Raw genomic sequence first — 21,961 nt, 5'->3', positions numbered from 1 at the left:
ACACTAACAAGAAATCATCCCCATTTTCATCGGCCAAATTAGCACCAGCTACATATTCCTTGTTACTCTCAGCAGCTTTTTTATTTCGCAGTTTATAACAATCTGCTTTGACGTGACCTAACTTTTTACAATAGCGACACATTTTATCTCATTTCTTTGATGCTACAAAAATGGAAGCTTGCCTATCTGTCTTGCTATCCAAATGAAGCTCATTGTCGAGTTTGTCTCTACTCAACAAATGACCCTTCACATCTTCGAACGGGAGTTTGTCTCTACCATAAATCAGGGTCTCCCTGAAAGACTTGTATGAAGGGGGTAAAGAGCACAATAATAGCATAGCCTGATCTTCATCGTCAATATGAACCTCAACATTCTTTAAATCATTTAAAAGAGTAATGAATTGACTGATGTGATCTCTAAGAAGCTCACCTTCGTTCATGCGAAACGTAAATAGATGTTGTTTCAACACTAAACGGTTAGCCAGAGACTTAGTCGCATAAAGAGTTTCTAACCTTTTCCACAAGGCAGATGAGGTCTTCTCCATCAATACCTCCTGCAATACCGTATTCGTGAGGCACAACTGGATTGCAGATAAAGCCTTTTCATCAAGCTCTTCCCATTCTGTTTTATTTAGATTCTCAGTCTTTTTCCCGATAACAACCTTTTTCAAGCCTGATTGAACTAGAATTGCCATCATCCGAACTTGCCACAGATTGAAATTTGTCTCACCATCGAACTTCTCAATTTCAAACCTTGTTGTTGCCATCTCTGAACGGACTGATCTATGAAAATTGAACTAGCTCTGATACCACTTGTTAGGATTTTAACCCGATTAAGTAACGAACAAGAAAATAGCAGAATAAATTGAGAAATTGAACACACAAATTTAACGTGGAAAAACCCCTCCAAAGAGGATAAAAAACCACGGGCAAAGATAATTTTACTATAATGGCAAAAGAACGAAGAGTATAAAAGATGGAGATAAAAACTAAACCCCGAAAACCCGAAAACAAAGAACCTACAAAACGTAAACACAAAATTCTCTAAATGTGTTATGAGTTCTAATTTCTAATGGGTGTATTTTCTAAGGTTGTAAAAGAGCCTATTTATAAGCTAAATTCATAGATCAAATAATAATAAAATAATCTAAACTAATCAGTGTTTGATTGAAACAAGAAAACAAAATTTAACTGAAAGACTATTTTTCAAATTTGACTGAAAATAAGAGTCATATTTAACATGTTCAATAATTGAAAATTGTTGCTGCCCTTTTTTCTAAAGAAAGTTTCAACTTTATCACAATTAGAAATAGGAGAATTTTTCATTAGACCCACGCAATAAGAATGGAGGATATATTTTGCAAATCATTAATGAAATTCAGAATCTTGAAACACGTGGTTAAAAGATAAGGATTGTTGGTACTATATTAATAATTTTTATCTAAATATTAAGATTTCATTTAAACTAATTATGCAATAATGATGTATTGTCACCTCCTAAGCTTTCTCCAACCTTGATTGATAGCTTAGCTTGCTTCACCAAATCCTTCAACTTAACCCTCAATTGAGCGGGCAATCAACACTAGTTAAGCCCGGTATTAAAATCTTGCTAATGTTTAAGGCTGAAGCACAAAGAATTGCTAACATTGGCACCGTAAATCTTTCTCAATTGATGCCCGTAGAAGTAGTCATTTTCTACTCCCCCTGCTCTAATTTCCATACAAGTCTTTGTACCATATGCAATTCTTTGTTTGATAATTCCCACATTAGTCCCTCAACTATCTCCACCATTAAATACTACATCCATTCAAGACACTCCGTTTCTGCATATTATTTCGGACTTCACCAAACATCTCAAAATTTACTATTCATGCATCGGAATTGTTCCATTACAGACACAGGAGTTTTTACGATACGCTAAAACACTATTTTCACAAAGATTTGTTTACATAACAATTCAATTAGAGCCAAGTTTATGTAAAATTATCTGTGCACCATGCTGTGGACGAAGCGTTACCATGCTGCAAGGAGAGTGAGCATAGGAAGGGGAAAGCTCGAACCAGAAGCGTTGGAGAATCATAGCCACCGCCATTTTGGCTTCCATCATAGCAAAATTTTGGCCAATGCAGATCCTAGGACCCCATCCGAATGGCAGAAACGTGACTTGACTCTTTGTTGCTTTGGAAACCCCTTCCGCGAACCGCTCTGGCTTAAATTCCCGTGCGTCGTCGCCCCAAAGATCTTTGTCATGGTGGATCAGCAGGATCGGAACCGAAACTTCTGTCCCTGCTGGTAACAACAAATTTCCCAGTTTTATTTCTTTTGGAACGGAACGTCCTAGCTCAGTCGCTGATGGGTACAGCCTTAGAACCTCGCACAATATCATTGTTACCTGTAGAATTAGCGACACAAAGAAACCAAGTTTTTGAGTTGTCGACCTCATTGATCGGACCTTCAAAAGACATGCTAGGGACTTACAACTTTGAGACGATTAAGGCCATCAGCATCAGGTTTACTGTCACCCAAAACATGCAAAACCTCCTCTCTTGCTTTACTTTGCCAATCGGGATACCTTGCTAATAAAACCATAGTCCACACCAGTAAGACCGAAGTGGTCTCTTGGCCAGCAAAGTAAAACAGCTTGCATTCCTCAATCACATCCTCAATGCTCATCCTCATATTCTTTGCTTCCATTTCTCTGATATTGGATTCCACAAGTATGTCCAACAAGTCCTCATTGCTCTTTTCCCCTGCTTTAATTGCCTTCTCTCTTCTGTTTATCATTTCCCTAAGCAACTCTTTTATGTCTTTGTGTTTCATCTTCACCTCCCTGTTTGTCTTTGTGGGCAAAAACCTTCAAGAAAACGAACACGAATTTAGCCAATTCCAATATTTGCAACCTTTTTCAAGTAAATTAAGTTGAGGGTTACCTCCATCCTGGAATGTAAACAGTTTGTAGTAATTTGATTCTGAGAACGAGTTGGTCGTCTAGTAATTGGAAAATTCGTCTGCCTTCTTCGAAGCTGCTTCCAAAAGCAGATCGGGAAAGTACATCTCTTGTCAAATCTACGAGATAAGGCCACACATCTAACTCACTGTATCCTTCTGTACACACCATCTTCTCCCATTTGCTTAACATGTCACTACAACTTTGATAAAATGCTGGCAACATATTCTGCACCCAATCATTTCTAAATCAGAAATGCATAGGTTTAAGTATGATATTTTCTGTAAAGTCTGAGTACCCATTACTATTCTATACCTTCAACTTATCTTGATGAAATGAAGGGTTTATGATTTTTCTATGCTTGCTCCATCGGTCTCCTTCGAGGTTAACAAGGCCGCTTACAAGCAAAGTAAGCAGTGGATTGGTACGTATCTTCTGGAAGTCATTAAATTTGGTAAATATTTCTCTTAGTTTTTCAGGGTCCATAATGTTCACCCTTTGTCTTGGACCAATCCACGTAAATGAATTCTTTCCTGCATTTCCTCCCAATAAATTCCATACATAAATAACAAAGAATTATCATAAATTGAAGATTAAATAATAAAAAACATACCATACTGGTTGACAGTTTGATGAAGAAAAGGAGCAACATAAGGCCCAATATCATCACTAAGAGGCATAGGTTTGGCTCTTGTTTGTCTGCTCATAGTTGAGAGCTCTTTTATGTCACCAGAAAGGAACCTGTAAGGATTCCCTGCAAAACCCTGTTGTCTCAAGCACCGTTCGAGCCTCTTTGGGGCCAACCATACCCAGTTTAAAGCTCTCCATCCCCATATCATTAATAACCCAACAACAAGCAATGAGACCAAATCTCTAATTACATGGTAAACTTCCATATTTTTAGTATGAGAGAATTGTGTCTTCAAACTATGGTGTTTGTTGAAGCTGAAGCTCAAGTTTACTCACCTATCTATGAATGAACTTAACCAGAGGAAGTCTGAAGATATAGTTATAGGTAGTTCTTGAATATAGTAAAAATAAAAATCTGAATCAATGATAAATACAGGTGATGAGAATCTAGGTTGAGGTGTTGAAGCATGAGGCTAGGTGACCTTATTTTTTTTTTCTCTATGATGATAAATAGCTAAAAATATATATTTTTAAAGTTGACAATTTAATTTTTGGAAAACATATATATTTGTTTTATTGTTTTAGTTTTTGTTCTAGGGCCAAATATTATCCGGAAAAATATAATGAGAGGAAAAAAATAAATTTAAATTCATCATTTATAAATTAAGATAAATTGAAGTAAAATTTTAAATTTATATTTTCAGTCGAATAAATTTTAATTGATATAATGTTAATACCATACATGTATAAAAAAGAAATTAATAAGAAAATAAGATTAGAATAAAAACCACCAACGTCCAAAGAATTGAAGGAGCTTAAGAAAGTAAAGTTTAATCTTATTATTATTTACCAACAAAATAATGACAAAAACATTTGTTGTGAATTATCATAAATAATAACTCACTGGAAATAAAATAAATTAGAAAAAAAAGGGGATGGTGGCTGTTATGAAAATTCATTATTACTGATCCGTATCCAATTACACAATTGGGTCTTGATATGTATTGTGTGTGGTTTGTATTTTGTGTTCGCATGACATATATTCGCATATTTTATGAGATCGCGTGATGGGTTCATATCATTATACAGATGAACTCACATTTAAAAAAAACATGTTAACCCTAAAATAGGATATATGTTAACATGCATAAGAACCTAGTTACGATGTCACGTCCATGAACAATAACTATATTATACAAATATATAATTTAACCTTGTTAAAGAAGACATATACTCTAAAATATTCAACATCGGTATCAAGGGCGAAGCCAGAACAATATTTTAGGGGGGTCGAATGAAATTTTAATTTTTTATAGTCTATATATTTATAATTTTTAAAGGATTAAATAGAATTTTTATAATTTTAGAGGATAAAGTATAATGTTACTTTTATTAATTTAAAATTTTTGAAAAAATTTAAATAACAATTTCAATTTTTTTTTTTGGGGGGGGGGGGGGGTGGGGAGGAGGGGGCGAGGGCCACGCCAGCCCCCCTCTAGATACGCCACTTACCGGTATATCACATGCATTTCAGTCAAAAGAGGTTTGCTTGACCACACCCTACAACTTCAATTATTGCACTAAAAATTAACAAGAAGGGCCTGCAGCATCACCATCACCAGCATCTTTAAAACTGTTTTAAGAATATTAAAATATTATAACGTAATATGATTAAACATACATATTCAATTATTTATATTTAATAATACGATAAATTATTAATATAAGTACTTATCATTGAATAAATTATTTAATATTACATTTTTATTTTAATAATTAATTTTAGTAATAATAATTTTAAATTTTTAATATTTTTAATATATTATTAAAAAATATTTATATATTAATATTTTAATTATATAAAATATGATTATATGTAGCTTTATTAATATATTTAATTTAAATTAATTTTTAGTTAAACATAATTTATTATTACGTGTATATATATATGATATTAACTATTATAAAATATTGTCTTATCATAAAATAAATTTTAATTGTCAAAAGAAAATACTAATATAATTTTTTGTAACAAATATATTTATGTTATGTTTGTTTCACTAAAAATAACTCTAAGAAAATGATTTAAAAAAAGTTTTCAAACAACGAATAATATTCTAACACAATAAAATATCATCTCTTTCGAAAAACCAATCCATTTTTCAAAAATAATTTTTTGAAAGTTATTTTAAGTGAAATAAACAAAAACTTTAGTTTTGAATTTCACTGCAAATTAAAGATAAGATAAGTAAGTTTGGCAGCTTGGTTTACCCAAACTAATTTTCATATTTTCTTCGATCAAAGGCTCATTTGGTGTCTGTTGGAGCTGAATTTTTTACAGTAGCTGGTAGACTCGAAAAATTTTAATGTTTATGGTTTGATTTCGTTTGAGATACTATAGCTTCGGGTTTTCAACTTTTAAAGTCAGTCACTATTTGAGTGGTATTCTCAACATTTTTCTTTAGCTTGTGTGAGATTATTTATTAATAGCCTTTGTTGAGTTATAAACTCTTATTGTAACTTTGTGTTGTAATATTGTAACAATGTTTTATTATTATTATTATAGTGAAGCTGTCGAAACCGGTTTTTGAAGGATGGGGTCGACTTTGTTTGGAAACAAAAATTAAAACGAAAGTCGCCACCGATCTTTATTTGGTGTGATCGGATCACCTTTGTTTTAACAATTTTAGTTTAGTCAAACGGCATTTTGGTCTACGAATTCCAAGAGAACAAATTTGGGAGTCGGTTACGTGCGAGGAAGGATTAGCGCCCCCGACACGCCCAAAAATTGGTACCGAATTGATTAGTTAGTGTCTTAATGTCGAAAATCAAAAATCGGGAATGAATTTGAAATATGATCTTTTCTATCAATATCGATTTTAAAATTTTTGAATTAGCTCAAAACAATTTGTTTAAAGATTTCCTTATCTCGAGATATCGGAGCATCACATCCCGTAAGTTAGGACACCATACCATGAATTCTCGAGCATAGGTGTATCTTTAATTTTAATTAAAATTTCGTGTATTTTAAAACTCAAAAGGATACTTTGACATTTAGAACCAACGAGAAAATCGAAACCCTGTAAGTTAGGGCACAATTTCTCGATGTTCTAAAACGCGAAACATTGCCTCATTTTGAAATTTTTGTTTTTTAAAACCATAGCAAGTGTGATACTTAAGCGACGTGTATCATTTGTTTGGATTAAAACGGTCCATGTTTGGACAAATACATTTGAGGTAGATGCACGATATGATTTAAACGAAACAAAATGAAAGGGAGTATAGACCATGAAATAATAATACAAGAATAACATCACAAATGTACGACAAATACAAATACGCAAGTGAATGAATTAAGGTACACGCAATAACAATAATCACTCAACATGCATTATTTAAATGTTAATATTAGTAATCAAGGAGAAAAAAAATAAATAAACAAATAAATGAAATAACATATGTGATAATCTAAAAATATATAGTATAAAGCCAATTAAAACGAATAAGATATAAAAACTATTTAACATGATCATAACTAAGTTTTAAAAGTAAATAAAGTGAAAAATGGATATTTAAAATATATAAAATGATTTAAGGAAAGATGATACATTTATTTACAAAAATTTTAGATCAAATGATGCATACACATATATATGTATATATAAGTATAAAATATGTAATAGTATAAGGAAATAACGTATAATGGGTGATAAATAAAAATAAATAAATTGAGCTCTAAAAAATGGGGCATAAAACAATTCAAAATAATAAGACAGTTTTAAATAAATAATACATAAAACAATTTTAAAATGAAAAGGCAATTTAAAGTAAAGAATATAAAACAATTTATAATAATTAATATATATAATATTTTGGGCATAAAATAAAGTAACCTATATAAAGCAAACTTCAAATAAACAATATGTTAAATGAAATAAGATGAATAATACAAAAAAAAACAAGAACACTTTAAAATAATTTACCAAAGAGCTTAAAATGTGTAAATGAAAAATTTAAAATAAATATTGTTCAAAAATAAAAATATATATAAATCCAAAATAATATTTATGAAATTTTTTTAATAAATACCTATATAGTCTTAAAATTAACAATAATAAAGGTTTACAATAAATAATAAAAGAGTTCAAAATAATTTTCATATAAAATAATGTAACTAAGTAATATATAAAAATTTTAAAAATAGAATTTAGTTCAAATGACATATAAAATATTTAGAAAGAATAACGTGAAAAAAAAGAAATTTGATGTAAGATAATGCATAGAAAAATGTTTAAAATAAAAGATATATATATAGGTATACATGTAATAATCTAAAATACCAAGATACGTATAAGAATCTAAAAATAAATACTACATATGATGATTAAATGAAATGATATATATAAAATATTTAAAATTGGTAATAATTTAAAATGCATGATGTGTTCAAAAATAATAATAATAATAATAATAATAATAATAATAATAATAATAATAATGTAGATAAATACATAAAAAATGATATAATAATAATAAACTAAGGAATAACAATATACTAATAATATAAATAAAAATATAAACAACAAAAAACATAGCAATAGCAATAATAATAATGGAATGAAGGTGATAATAATAATAGCAAATAATATGCAAGAAAATAAATACAATTATAATACCATAATATCAAATAATAAAATAAAATATAAAAGAAAAGAAAAGGACGAAAAGGGGCTAATTTGAACTCTAGACAGAAATTCGGGGTGAAAATAATAAAATAAAAAGAAATGGGACCGAATTGCTAATATGCGTAAGTTTTAAAGCCAAATTAAAAAGGAAGTGAAATAAATGTGGCATGATTGAATGTTTGCGCAAATGAGAAGGACCTAATGTACAATTCCCTCATTTTCAATTAAAAAGCACATATTAGGCCTGTTAAACGGGTTAAAGTGCAGGCCTTTTTTTTCAAATAACTTAAAACCCTTTTTTTTTATTTTGTGTTTCCAGCCCCCATTTTGAAAAGCAAAAAAAATAGAGAGTTTCTTGGCTCTCTCTCCCTCATTTCCCCTTTTGCTAGGGTTTATACCCATCATTGCCGCCGCCATGGAGCCACCGTAAGTGGTGGTCAGGGTTGCTTGAATGGGGGCTTTTGACCCCGATTTTGGGGGCGCCTGAAGGCCCTATTTTCTTAGCCCGAAAATCTGAAGGGAGAGACCCCCATTTTCCTTTTTGAGAGCCGATTTCAACGACGGAGTAGGGCTCCGATGTCGCGGCTCCGAAGTTCAGGTAAGTCCCCTTTCTTCTTTTTTTATTTTTTTTGTTTTAAAACTGATTTTTTGAACAAAAAAAGGAAAATAAAAAATAAAGAAACAAAAAAAGGAAATAAAATTCAACCTTTTTTATGTGCTTTTTTTTTGCTTTTGATTTGCCAAAATTCGTGATACAATTTTTGTATATTGAATCCCCCCCCCAATTTTTACAATCGGATCCCCCTCTTATAGCCATTTCAAAACGATATTTTAAGCCTCTTGCTACTGCTCTTGTGTTGTCAGCTTCTGTCTTGGTGTTTGTCTCATTTTGCAGGGTATGGAGGAGTTGGTGGGAGTGTGTGATGCCTGGGAATGGTGCTGCAGAGGCATGGGGTGGCAAACATCATGGGGTGGCTAGGGTTCTTTTTTTCTTTGCTATTTTTTACTATTGGTCTGGGCTAGGGTTAGTAGTTGGGCTATTTTGTATTGGGTTTTAAGGGGTTTGAATAATTGGGTTGTATTTGAGCTAAAATTAGCCTACAACAGAAGCTTTTTGATAGATTTTTAAATCCCATTATTTTTTTTCACATAAAGTATTAAGAAAAGATCATGAAACTTGAAAGTCCACGAAAAATTCCAATATGTTTTTTCTGCAACATAAAAACATAAAACTATAATAAGACCATATAACTCCAACAAAGTTATCACAAAGTTGCATTATTTCTTTCCAAGCATTCATTGAGTGCCTTTGCTGAAGACTCAAAAATTATATTAAATTAATATTAATTTTAATTTAAATATTGATTTGTTATTAGTATCATTATCTAAAACTAGAATTTTATCCAGGGTTTAAAATTAATTTTTAATTATATTTTTTATGTTTTAAGATTTATGATTATCATTTTTAATTACGTTATTTTTAAAGTTTAAACATATTTTCTCTTCCTGAAAATGTAATAGTATATGATCATTACATTTAAGGCTTGTTAATACTATATTAATAAATTTGATTTAAATATTAGAATTACATTTAAATAATTATGCATTGTGACCTCCTAAGCTTTCTCCAACCTTGATTGATAGCTTTGCTTGCTTCGCCAAATTTTTCTACTCAACCCTCAATTGAGTAGGCAATCAACAGTAGATAAGACTGAATTTCAAAGAAATACAAAGTGAGGGCAGCTCTGAACTAGATATGAGCATAGGCCGGGCTGAGAGCTCAACTAAAAATTTAGAATCATTTGTTAGGCTCAGCCTGAAAAATGGGCTTTAAATTTTGTCCAAACCCAACCCAAATAAAGATGCGGACTCGACCCAGCCTGCCCATATTAATTTTTATATAATTTTAAAATATATATAATACATCCAAAATACTCAAAATATCAAAATAAATATTTCTCAACAAATTGAAAATAAATTTTAAAAAATATGTATACTTAAATAACACTAAGATAGATGCAACTTAACAAGTAAATGTCTCTAAAATAATAACAAAATTAACAATAAAATAAGTTTTATATAATATCCAAATAATAACAACAAAATAGTAGCAAAATAATAGTAAAATTGATAGCAAAATAGGGAGAAAATAACAAGAAAATAATATTAAAAAATTAATTTTTTTTGTCTTTTAGTGAATTCAGGCAGGGCCAGGCCCGAGGTCAAAAATGCCTTACTCAAGGCTCGGCCCGTTTTCTAAACGAACCTTATATTTTTTGTCCAAGCCCATTTTTCGGGCCTATATTTTTATTCAAACCTCTCACATTTCTAGTAGATCTTTAGGCCGGGCCGGATAGCCCGACCAATGTTCACCTCTACTTTGACCCTCTAAAAATAGAATAATTATGTTTTAAAACATAAAAAGAAAATATAATTCAACTCTAAAATGATATTTAAAAATTATAAAAATATATACCAAACAAATTATATGATCCAAAAAAATCTTTTACTAGCTTCCTCTCCTCTCATTTTGTTCATTATGTTTCTTGTCCAAATGTTACCACAATGATTCGCTCCTCTTTGCTCCCTACATTCAAGTGTACACATCCCATACATGAGTGGGATTCTTGTCTTTACATTTCCATGACGCCTACCCCACGTATCTTCACTTAAACCATATTTTGGACATTTACCCAACATCTCTCTATTTATCCTTTGTTGAGTGTTTTTCTTAAGTCTTTTAGATGGTGGTATTTATTTATTTATAGTCACTTTAAAATAGGAAAATTTTCATTTAAGTCCTTTATAATTTATAAAATTTTAAATTAGTAATGATACAATTGTACTTCAACCTCCTAAAAATTTATAAAAATTTAATTTAATCATTTAAAAATTAAAAAGAAATAAACTATTAAAATAGTGAAATTGAATTTTTATTTTCGTAAAAATATGCAATTTAATTCTGACCTCTCAAAAAAAATTTTGGCTCCGCAATTGATACTATTCATTGATATGATATACTAGGTAGATTCCATGCACATAGACACATATCATATTCTAAACATAAAACATGTTTATGCGGTCCCAATATACGATCTCACATGTGACTTTACAGGAAACTATAGATACTTTTCTGTGAACACCCATTATCATGCAAGCTTGGTCCATGAACTCATCTTGCGAGCTCAATATAATTCAACCCAAACCCATTTGAATTTTGGCCGGTGATAACAAGTATAATATCCTCCTTAATAGTTTATTTTTTTTTACCACTAAGAGTAATTATCCCATCATCGGTTCCCTCCCACAAATCAACCATAAGGTTTAATTGTCATTCCTTCTTTAAAACAAATCCCTTAAACTAATAATACATTTGTACTTTAAATCTTTCTAAATTGATGCCCAAAGCAAAGTAGTCATTTTCTACTCCCCCTGCTCTAATTTCCATACTAGTCTTTGTACCATATGCAATTATTTGTTTGATAATTACCACATTAGTCCCTCAACTATGTCCACCATTAAATACTACATCCATTCAAGACACTCAATTTCTGCATATTATTTCGGACTTCACCAAACATCTCAAAATTTACTATTCATGCATCGGAATTGTACCATTACAGACACCGGACTTTGACGATACACTAAAACGCTATATTTTCACAAAAATTTGTTTACATAACTATTCAATTACAGCCAAGTTTATGTAAAATTATCTGTGCACCATGCTGTGGACGAAGCGTTACCATGCTGCAAGGAGTGTGAGCATAGGAAGGGGAAAGCTCGAACCAGAAGTGTTGGAGAATCATAGCCACTGCCATTTTGGCTTCCATCATAGCAAAATTTTGGCCAATGCAAATCCTAGGACCCCATCCGAATGGCAGAAACGTGACTTGACTCTTTGTTGCTTTGGAAACCCCTTCCGCGAACCGCTCTGGCTTAAATTCCCGTGCGTCGTCGCCCCAAAGATCTTTGTCATGGTGGATCAGCAGGATAGGAACCGAAACTTCTGTTCCTGCTGGCAACAACAAATTTCCCAGTTTTATTTCTTCTGGAACGGAACGTCCTAGCTCAGTCGCTGATGGGTACAGCCTTAGAACCTCGTACAATATCATTGTTACCTGTAGAATTAGCGAAAAAAGAAACCAAGTTTTTGAGTTGTCGACCTCATTGATCGGACCTTCAAAAGACATGCTAGGGACTTACAACTTTGAGACGATTAAGGCCATCAACATCAGGTTTACTGTCACCCAAAACATGCAAAACCTCCTCTCTTGCTTTACTTTGCCAATCGGCATACCTTGCTAATAAAACCATAGTCCACACCAGTAAGACTGAAGTGGTCTCTTGGCCAGCAAAGTAAAACAGCTTGCATTCCTCAATCACGTCCTCAATGTTCATCCCCATATTCTTTGCTTCCATTTCTCTGATATTGGATTCCACAAGTATGTCCAACAAGTCCTCATTGCTCTCTTCCCTTGCTTTAATTGCCTTCTCTCTTCTCTTTATCATTTCCCTAAGCGACTCTTTTATGTGTCTCTGTTTCATCTTCATCTACCTGTTTGTCTTTGTTGGCAAAAACCTTCAAGAAAACAAACACGATTTTAGCGAATTCCAACATTTGCAACCTTTTTCAAGTAAATTAAGTTGAGGGTTACCTCCATCCTGGAATGTAAACAATCTGTATTAATTTGATTCTGAGAACGAGTTGGTCGCCTAGTAATTGGAAAATTCGCTTGCCTTCTTCGAAGCTGCTTCCAAAAGCAGATCGGGAAATCACATCCCTTGTCAAATCTACGAGATAAGGCCACACATCTAACTCACTGTATCCTTCTGTACACACCATCTTCTCCCATTTGCTTAACATGTCACTACAACTTTGATAAAATGCTGGCAACATATTCTGCACCCAATTATTTCTAAATCAGAAAAGCATAGGTTTAAGTATGATGTTTTCTGTAAAGTCTTGAGTACCCATCACTATTCTATACCTTCAACTTATCTTGATGAAATGCAGGGTTTATGATTTTTCTACGCTTGCTCCATCGGTCTCCTTCGAGGTTAACAAGGCCGCTTACAAGCAAATTAAGCAGTGGATTGGTATGTACCTTCTGGAAGTCATTAAATTTGTTTAAGTATTTCTCTTATTTTTTCAGGGTCAGTAATGTTCACCCTTGGTCTTGGACCAAACCACGTAAATGAATTCTTTCCTGCATTTCCTCCCAATAAATTCCATACATAAATAACAAAGAATTATCATAAATTGAAGATTAAATAAATAAATAAAAAACAAACCATACTGGTTGACAATTTGATGAAGAAAAGGAGCAACATAAGTGTTGAAGTTAGTTCCCATGCAGCCCATGCAGATTCAAGCACGTGAAAATTAATGCACTTATGTTATCCGGGTAAAGTATGTGCAAGAATTCATACACACAAGTTACCCGGGTAAAATACATGCAACTGAAGGGGTTGATACTTCTTTTCCGTCTCAGTTACATTTTGTTACCGTTTAACTATGCTTTTGTAATCTAGTTCATTTTGAACTTAGTTTAGTTTATGTTTGATGTAATTTGATGGTGATAGAGCTGATCACCAGCTTTGTTTATGTTTGCAAGTAAAATCACCTAGTCCCTATGTAATTAGTGGAGTTAGGTAGTGTTTAGGTAAAGGATTTGTTAATCTTTTGACCAGCCAAATGACTGGTATATGTAATGGCTTTAAGCCAATGTTTCAATGAATGAAATCATCAGATTTTCTTCCATATGCTCCATCTTTTTTTGCCTTCTAAAAACTTCTAAGTTCTGTTTTTCATTCTTGACAGTAGCTAAAAGCTTGAACTCCAAGCATTTTTCTTTCATATTTTATCCGGGTATAATACGTTGCTGCTAGTGCTCTGTTTAAAATTCTTACTTTACCCGGTTAAAGTGTGTTGAAACTCCAACAATAAGGCCCAATATCATCACTAAGAGGCATAGGTTTGGCTTTTGTTTGTCTGCCCATAGTTGAGAGCTGTTTTATGTCACCGGAAAGGAACCTGTAAGTATTCCCTGCAAAACCCTGTTGTCTCAAGCACCTTTCGAGCCTCTTTGGGGCCAACCATACCCAGTTTAAAGTTCTCCATCCCCATATCATTAATAACCCAACAACAAGCAATGAGACCAAATCTCTAATTACATGGTAAACTTCCATATTTTTAGTATGAGAGAATTGTGTCTTCAAACTATGGTGTTTGTTGAAGCTGAAGCTCAAGTTTACTCACCTATCTATGAATGAACTTAACCAGAGGAAGTTTGAAGATATATTTATAGGTAGTTCTTGAATATAGTAAAAATAAAAATCTGAATCGATGATAAATACAGGTGATGAGAATCTAGGTTGAGTTGTTGAAGCATGAGGCGAGGTGACCTTATTTTTATTCTCAATGATGAGAAATAGCTAAAAATATTTTTTTAAAAGTTAACAATTTAAATTTTGGAAAACATATATATTTGTTTTATTGTTATAGTTTTTGTTCTGGGCCAAATCTTATCCGGAAAACTGAATATAATGAGAGAAAAAAATAAATTTAAATTCATCATTTATAAATTAAGATAAATTGAAGTAAAATTTTAAATTTGTATTTCCAGTCGAATAAATTTTAATCGATATGAATTATGTTAATTCCATACAATGACTCAATTATAATCCAATTTAATCTATAAACACATTTATTATAAAAAAGAAATTAATAAGAAAATAAGATTAGAATAAAAAACCACCAACGTCCAAAGAATTGAAGCAGCTTAAGAAAGTAGAGTTTAATCTTATTATTATTTACCAAAAAATAATGACAAAAACATTTGTTGTGAATTATCATAAACAATAACTCACTGGAAATAAAATAAATTAGAACAAATGAGGGGATGGTGGCTGTTATGAAATTCATTATTACTGATCCGTATCCTATTACCCAATTGGGTCTTAGTCCTTATTCTGTGTAGTTCGTACTTTGTGTTCGCACGACATATATTCGCATATTTCATGAGACCGCGTGACGGGTTCATACCATTATATAAGTGAACTCACATTTAAAAAAAACGTATTAACCCTAAAATAATATATATGTTGACATGCATATGAACTTAGTTACGATGTCACATTCATGAACAATAATTATATTATATAAATATATAATTGAACCATGTTAAAGAAACATACTCTAAAATATTCAACATCGGTATCAAGAGCAAAGCCAGAATAATCTTTTAATAGGCCGAATGAAATTTTAATTTTTTAGTCTATATATTTATAACTTTTAAAGGATTAAATAATTTTTATAATTTTAAGAGGTAAAAATATAATTTTACTTTTATTAAATTTAAAATTTTTTAAAAAATTAAAAATTTAAATAACAATTTTAAACTTTAGAGAGACCGGTACCACGCGAACCCCTCTAGATTCGCCCTTACCAGTATATTACATGCATTTCAGTCAAAAAAGAGGTTTGCTTGACCACCCAACAACTTCAATTATTGCACTAGAAATTATAGTAATTAAAACAAGAAGGGCCTGCACCATCACGATCACCAGCATCTATAAAACATGGCTGTTTAAGAATATTAAAATATTATAAAATACATATTTAATTATTTATATTTAATAATACAATAAATTATTTAATATTACATTTTTTATTTTAATAATTAATTTTAGTAATAATAATATTAAATTTTAATATTTTTAATATATTATTGAAAAATATTTATATTAATATGTTAATTATATAAAATATGATTATATGTAGCTTTATTAATATATTTAATTTAAATTAAATTTTAATTAAACATGATTTATTATTACGTATATATATGATATTAATTATTATAAAATATTGTCTTATCATAAAATAAATTTTAATTGTCAAAAGAAAATACTAATATAATTTTTTATAACAAATATATTTATGTTATGTTTATTTCACTAAAAATAACTCTAAGAAAATAATTTAAAAAAAGTTTTCAGACAACAAATAAAGTTTCAACACAATAAAATATCATCTATTTCAAAAAATCAATCCATTTTTCAAAAATAATTTTTTGAAAGTCGTTCTAAGTAAGTTTGGCAGATTAAATATAAGATAAGTAAGTTTGGCAGCTTGGTTTACCTAGACTAGTTTTCGTATTTTCTTCAATCAAAGGCTCATTTGGTGTCTGTTGGAGCTAAATTTTTTACAGTAGCTAATAGACTCGAAAAATTTTAATATTTATGGTTTGATTTCGTTTGAGATACTATAGCTTTGGGTTTTCAACTTTTAAAGTCGGTCACTATTTGGGTGGTATTCTCAACATTTCGCTTTAACTTGCTTGAGATTATTTATTGATAGCCTTTGTTGAGTTATAAGCTATTATTGTAACTTTGTGTTGTAATATTGTAGCAATGTGTTTTTTTTTTAATTATAGAGAAGCTTTTGTTAGATTTTTAAGTACCATTATCTTTTTCACGTAAAGTATTAGGAAAAAATCATGAAACTTAAAAGTCCACCGAAAACTCCAATATGTTGTTTTTGCAAGATAAAAACATAAAACTATAATAACAGCATATAACTCCAACAAAAGCTATCACTAAGTTGCATTATTTCACTAAGTTGCATTATTTCTTTCCAAGCATTCATTGAGTGCCTTTGCCGAAAACTCAAAAATTATATTATACTAAATTAATTTTAATTTTAATTTAAATATTGATTTGTTATTACTATCATTATCAAAAATTAGAATTTTATCCAGCTTGTGTAACACCCCTTACTCGTATTCTACGCCGGAACAGGGTACGAGGTATTACCAGGCTTAAACACAATTAAACACCCAAAACCAGATCATAAAACTTCATTCCAAATTAACTATTATTCAAACACATGCTTAAAGTCCCTTATACGGGCCTACGAGGCCCAAAATATATGTTGGAGATAGATCGGGACCAAACTAAGAACTTTCAGAGCTTTTAGAAAATTTTTAAAAAAATTATCATGAAACAGGGCCACACGCCCGTGTGGATAGGGACACGCCCGTGTGGGTAGGCTGTGTGGTCACGCACGCCTATGTCCCAAGCCCGTGGAGCTCTCTGACTTGCATTCAAGAAGAAACTTGAGTCACACAGCCTGAGCACACGTCCGTGTTGCTAGGCCGTGTGATAATTAAATTTCACATTTTAAGTGCAGACTTCACACAGCCGTATCACACGGCCATGTTAAAGCCCGTGGGTGTGTCACACGGCCAAGCCACACGCCCTTGTGTTAGGCCATGTGCCTAAACCTGGACATTCTGATTCTCATTTTTAAGTTGCAAGGGACACACGACCTTATCACATGCCCATATAGTAGGTTGTGTGTCACACATGGCCTGCGCCTACTCGTGTGGACGAAAATAGGTCATTTAAGGCCTCTTTTCTCACCCTTTTAATATTTTCCTGCACAAAATCACATTTATACACTAATAAAGTCCAACAAATCAACTATTTCAAGCCAAAACATGTATATTTCATTATCAAACACAACCATCGCATTCAATTTACTTTACATACTTAATCATTCATACTATTACATTATCAAATCAACCCTATACATGCCATATAAATCAAAAAGTTGTTTAACAAAATCTACCAGAATAAATCTGGATAGCGTGATCCTCGATGTAGATCCAATCCTCCGTATGTATATAAGTCAATCTACAAAACAAATAACATACACAAGTAAGCTTATTGAAGCTTAGTACGCTCATAAGCACAGAAAAATAAATCTTACCGAATATTGCACACAATCATATAATATTTAATTTCACTAAACCTTCCTGTAAATCACAAATCATTAATAAACTCATTTGATTGATTTCAATGTCACTATTCACCAATTTTAGATCTCTTGGGCCTATTTCTCATTTACTTTCATAGTCAAATTAGGAAACAATAATGGAATTGAGTGCTTCATTATCACATTGCCATGGTAAAACCATAGACTTGCACATAGTCACATATCACACACCGAAGCCATAGCCCAGTTATGGTCTTACACGGGTCACATATCATACCGATGCCATATCCCAAATATGGTCTTTTACAGAAGCACATTATCACATCACACCGATGCCATAGCCCAACTATAGTCTTATATAGGAGCACATATCACATTGCACCGATGCCATAGCCCAACTATGGTCTTATACGGGCGCACATATCACACCTTTTCCATCAATTCATCATGGTCACAGAACGAAAGCACTCAAATCCATTGTTCCAACTAATTTGTACTTTTACTTAAATATTATTTCATAATTATTACAATTTGATAGTATTCATCTATAATAATATATCTTATCAAATCATAAGATTTTCATAACAAAACATTAATTTTTTCCATATGAACTTAACTGGGCTGATTTGCAAAAGTCGTAGAAATTTCAGGGAATATTCTTGCAATTTCTCCTTTCCACGATTCACTTCGTTTTCTTGATCTGTAATTATAAAATCATTCCCTCATGAGCATCTATTTCAATTCTATTCTACTTCACAATTTATACCCTTTAATTTTTGAAATTACATTTTTTCTCAAACTTTTCAATTTTTACAATTTAGTCATTGCTCAATTTGTTCATCAATTGAACTAATTATTCTAAAATATCATTTTATCTAAACATTATAACTACTTCCAAGCCTTTGAAATTCAAAGTTTTAACACAAAACCCTAATTACAACGACTTTCACAATTAGGTCCTAAAAATCAATTCTTATAAAATCTCTTCATAAAATCATCATATAATAAACTTACAGTCCCAATTCCATAATAAATCATCATAAAATTTCAGCTCTTATTTATGGCAACTTTCTAAACCATTCATAAAAGCAAAAACTAATAAGTTAAATAGTAGGACCCAATTGTAAAAGTCTCAAAAAACACAAAAATTACAAGAAATAATCAAGAATTGAACTAAATAATCAAGAATTGAACTTACATGCTGTAAAATATAAAACCAGCTTCTTAAAAGCTCTCTAATGGTGTTTTTAGCCGATGAAGATGAAGAAAAATGATGAATTCTCTAAAATTACCAACTACATCATATTTTACAATTAAATTTTACCCTATTTTCACTTTTGCCCTTTGTTCACACTTAATTTTTTTACATTTCCTGCACACTCATGCCGTCCAACCCACCTAATTTGGGTCTATTTACCTTTTAACTCATTCCTTAATGATCTCTTAAGCTATTTAATCATATTTGATAGTTTTACACTTTATTCAATTTAGTCATTTTTCTTCAATTAATTACTGAAATGTTAAAATCTCTTAACAAAACTTTAATATTAACTTAGTAACATTCCATAAATATTTCTAAAAATATTTATGGCTTGGTTTATGAATTAGAGGTCTCAATACCTCGTTTTTATCTAGAAATTTTCTTTAATTCACAATTTCACTAATTCAAAAATATTTCTAAAATCACACTTAACTTTTACTTACTAATATCTAAACTCACATGTCGTATTTAGTGATCTCACATCACTATTCCGACACCACTGAAATTTGGGCTGTTACAGCTCGAGTTTAAAATTAATTTTTAATTATATTTTTTATATTTTAAGATTTGTGATTATTATTTTTAATAATGTTGTTTTTAAGGTTCAAACATATTTTTTCTTCTTGAAAATGTAATAGTATATGATCATTACATTTAAGGCTTGTTAATACTAAATTAATAAATTTTATTTAAATATTAGAATTACATTTAAATAATTATGCATTGTGATCTCCTAAACTTTCTCCAACCTTGATTGATAGCTTAGCTTGCTTCACCAAATCTTTCTATTCAACCCTCAATTGAGTGGCCAATCAACAGTAGATAAAACTGAATCTCAAAGAAATGCAAAGCAAGGGCAGCTTTGAACTAGAGGTGAGCATGGGCCGGGCCAAGCTCAACTAAAAATTCAAGACTGTTTGTTAGGCTCGGCCCAAAAAATGGGCTTAAAATTTTGTCCAAGCCTAACCCGAATAAAAATGCTAAAACTCGGGCTCGACCCTCCTGTCCATATTAATTTTTATATAATTTTAAAATATATATATAATACATCTAAAATACTAAAAATATAAAATAAATATTTTCCAACAAATTGAAAATAAATTTTAAAAAATATGTATACTTAAATAACACTAAGATAGATGCAACTTAACAAGCAAATGTTTCTAAAATAATAACAAAATTAACAATAAAATAAGGTTTATACAATATCCAAACAATAACAACAAAATAGTAGTAACATAATAGTACAATGGTAGCAAAATAGGAAGAAAATAACAAGAAAATAATATTTAAAAAATTAATTTTTTTTGTCCTTTAGTGAATTCAAGCCGGGCCAGGCTCGAGGCCAAAAATGTCTTACTCAAGGCCCGACCCATTTTCTAAACGAGCCTTATATTTTTTGTCCAAGCCCATTTTTTTTGCCTATATTTTTGCTCAAACCTCTCACATTTCAGACAGATCTTCCGGCCGAGCCGAGTAGTCTGATCCATGCTCACCTCTACTTTGACACTCTAAAAATAAAATAATTATGTTTTAAAACATAAAAAGAAACTATAATTCAACTCCAAAATGATATTTAAAAATTAAAAAAATATATACCAAACAAATTATATGCCCCAAAAAAATCTTTTACTAGCTTCCTCTCCTTTCATTTTGTTCATTATGTTTCTTGTCCAAATGTTACCACAATGATTCGCTCCTCTTTGCTCCCTACATTCAAGTGTACACATCCCATACATTAGTGGGATTCTTGTCTTTACATTTCCATGACACCTACCACACGTATCTTCACTTAAATCATATTTTGGACACTTACCCAACATCTCTCTATTTATCCTTGAGTGTTTTTCTTGAGTATTTTAGATGGTGGTATTTATTTATTTATACTGTTCAGTGATCGAGTAGGAAGTTGGCAGCACCTTGGTCACCCTAAAATAAGAAATTTTTTATTTAAATACTTTATAATTTATAAAATTTTAAATTAGTAATGATAAAATTATATTTTGATCTCTAAAAATTTATAAAAATTTGATTTAATCATTTAAAAATTAAAAAGAAATAAACTATTAAAATAGTGAAATTGAATTTTTATTTTAGTAAAAATATACAATTTAATTCTGACCCCTCAAAAAAAATTTTGGCTCCGCAATTGATACTATTTATTGATATGATATACTAGGTAGATTCTATGCACATAGAAACGTATCATATTCTAAACATAAAACATGTCTATTCGGTTCCAATGCACGATCTCACATGTGACTTTGCAGTAAACTATAAATACCTTTATGTGAACACCTATTATCATGCAAACTTGGTCCGTGAACTCATATTGCGAGCTCGATATAATTTGACGTGACTACATTTGAATTTTGGGCCGGTGATAACAAATATAATAACCTCCTTAATAGTTTTTTTTACCACTAAAAGTAATCATCCCATCATCGATTCCTTTCCACAAATCAATCATAAGGTTTAATTGTCATTCCTTCTTTAAAACAAATCCCTTAAACTAATAATACATTTGTACTTTAAATCTTTCTAAATTGATGCCCAAAGCAAAGTAGTCATTTTCTACTCCCCCTGCTCTAATTTCCATACAAGTCTTTGTACCATATGCAATTATTTGTTCGATAATTACCACATTAGTCCCCC

The 21,961-nt window shown here is 31.0% G+C and overlaps 1 protein-coding gene, 1 long non-coding RNA gene and 1 pseudogene across 2 annotated transcripts; 1 reads left to right on the top strand and 2 right to left on the bottom strand.

The window, feature by feature from the left end:
* Positions 1 to 1,840: 1,840 nt before the first annotated feature.
* LOC107933872 (cytochrome P450 CYP72A219) lies at positions 1,841 to 4,076 on the bottom strand. The gene is made up of 5 exons (XM_016866181.2): positions 3,560 to 4,076; positions 3,262 to 3,479; positions 2,930 to 3,174; positions 2,478 to 2,853; positions 1,841 to 2,391 (listed from the first exon to the last, which is right to left on the bottom strand). The coding sequence occupies exons 1-5, from the start codon at positions 3,840 to 3,842 to the stop codon at positions 1,957 to 1,959; spliced, it is 1,557 nt and encodes a 518-aa protein (XP_016721670.2). The 5' UTR covers positions 3,843 to 4,076; the 3' UTR covers positions 1,841 to 1,956.
* A 4,438-nt stretch (positions 4,077 to 8,514) lies between these two features.
* Positions 8,515 to 9,381, top strand: LOC107933904 (uncharacterized). The gene is made up of 2 exons (XR_001693735.2): positions 8,515 to 8,859; positions 9,157 to 9,381. It is a non-coding gene; the product is annotated as an uncharacterized lncRNA (long non-coding RNA).
* Positions 9,382 to 11,830: 2,449 nt separating this feature from the next.
* LOC107933884 (cytochrome P450 CYP72A219-like) lies at positions 11,831 to 14,568 on the bottom strand (annotated as a pseudogene).
* Positions 14,569 to 21,961: the final 7,393 nt, after the last annotated feature.

Source organism: Gossypium hirsutum, chromosome A01 (assembly GCF_007990345.1).
Source record: "Gossypium hirsutum isolate 1008001.06 chromosome A01, Gossypium_hirsutum_v2.1, whole genome shotgun sequence".
Classification (NCBI taxonomy): Eukaryota; Viridiplantae; Streptophyta; class Magnoliopsida; order Malvales; family Malvaceae; genus Gossypium; species Gossypium hirsutum.
This window is presented reverse-complemented; position numbering and strand designations above follow the sequence as displayed.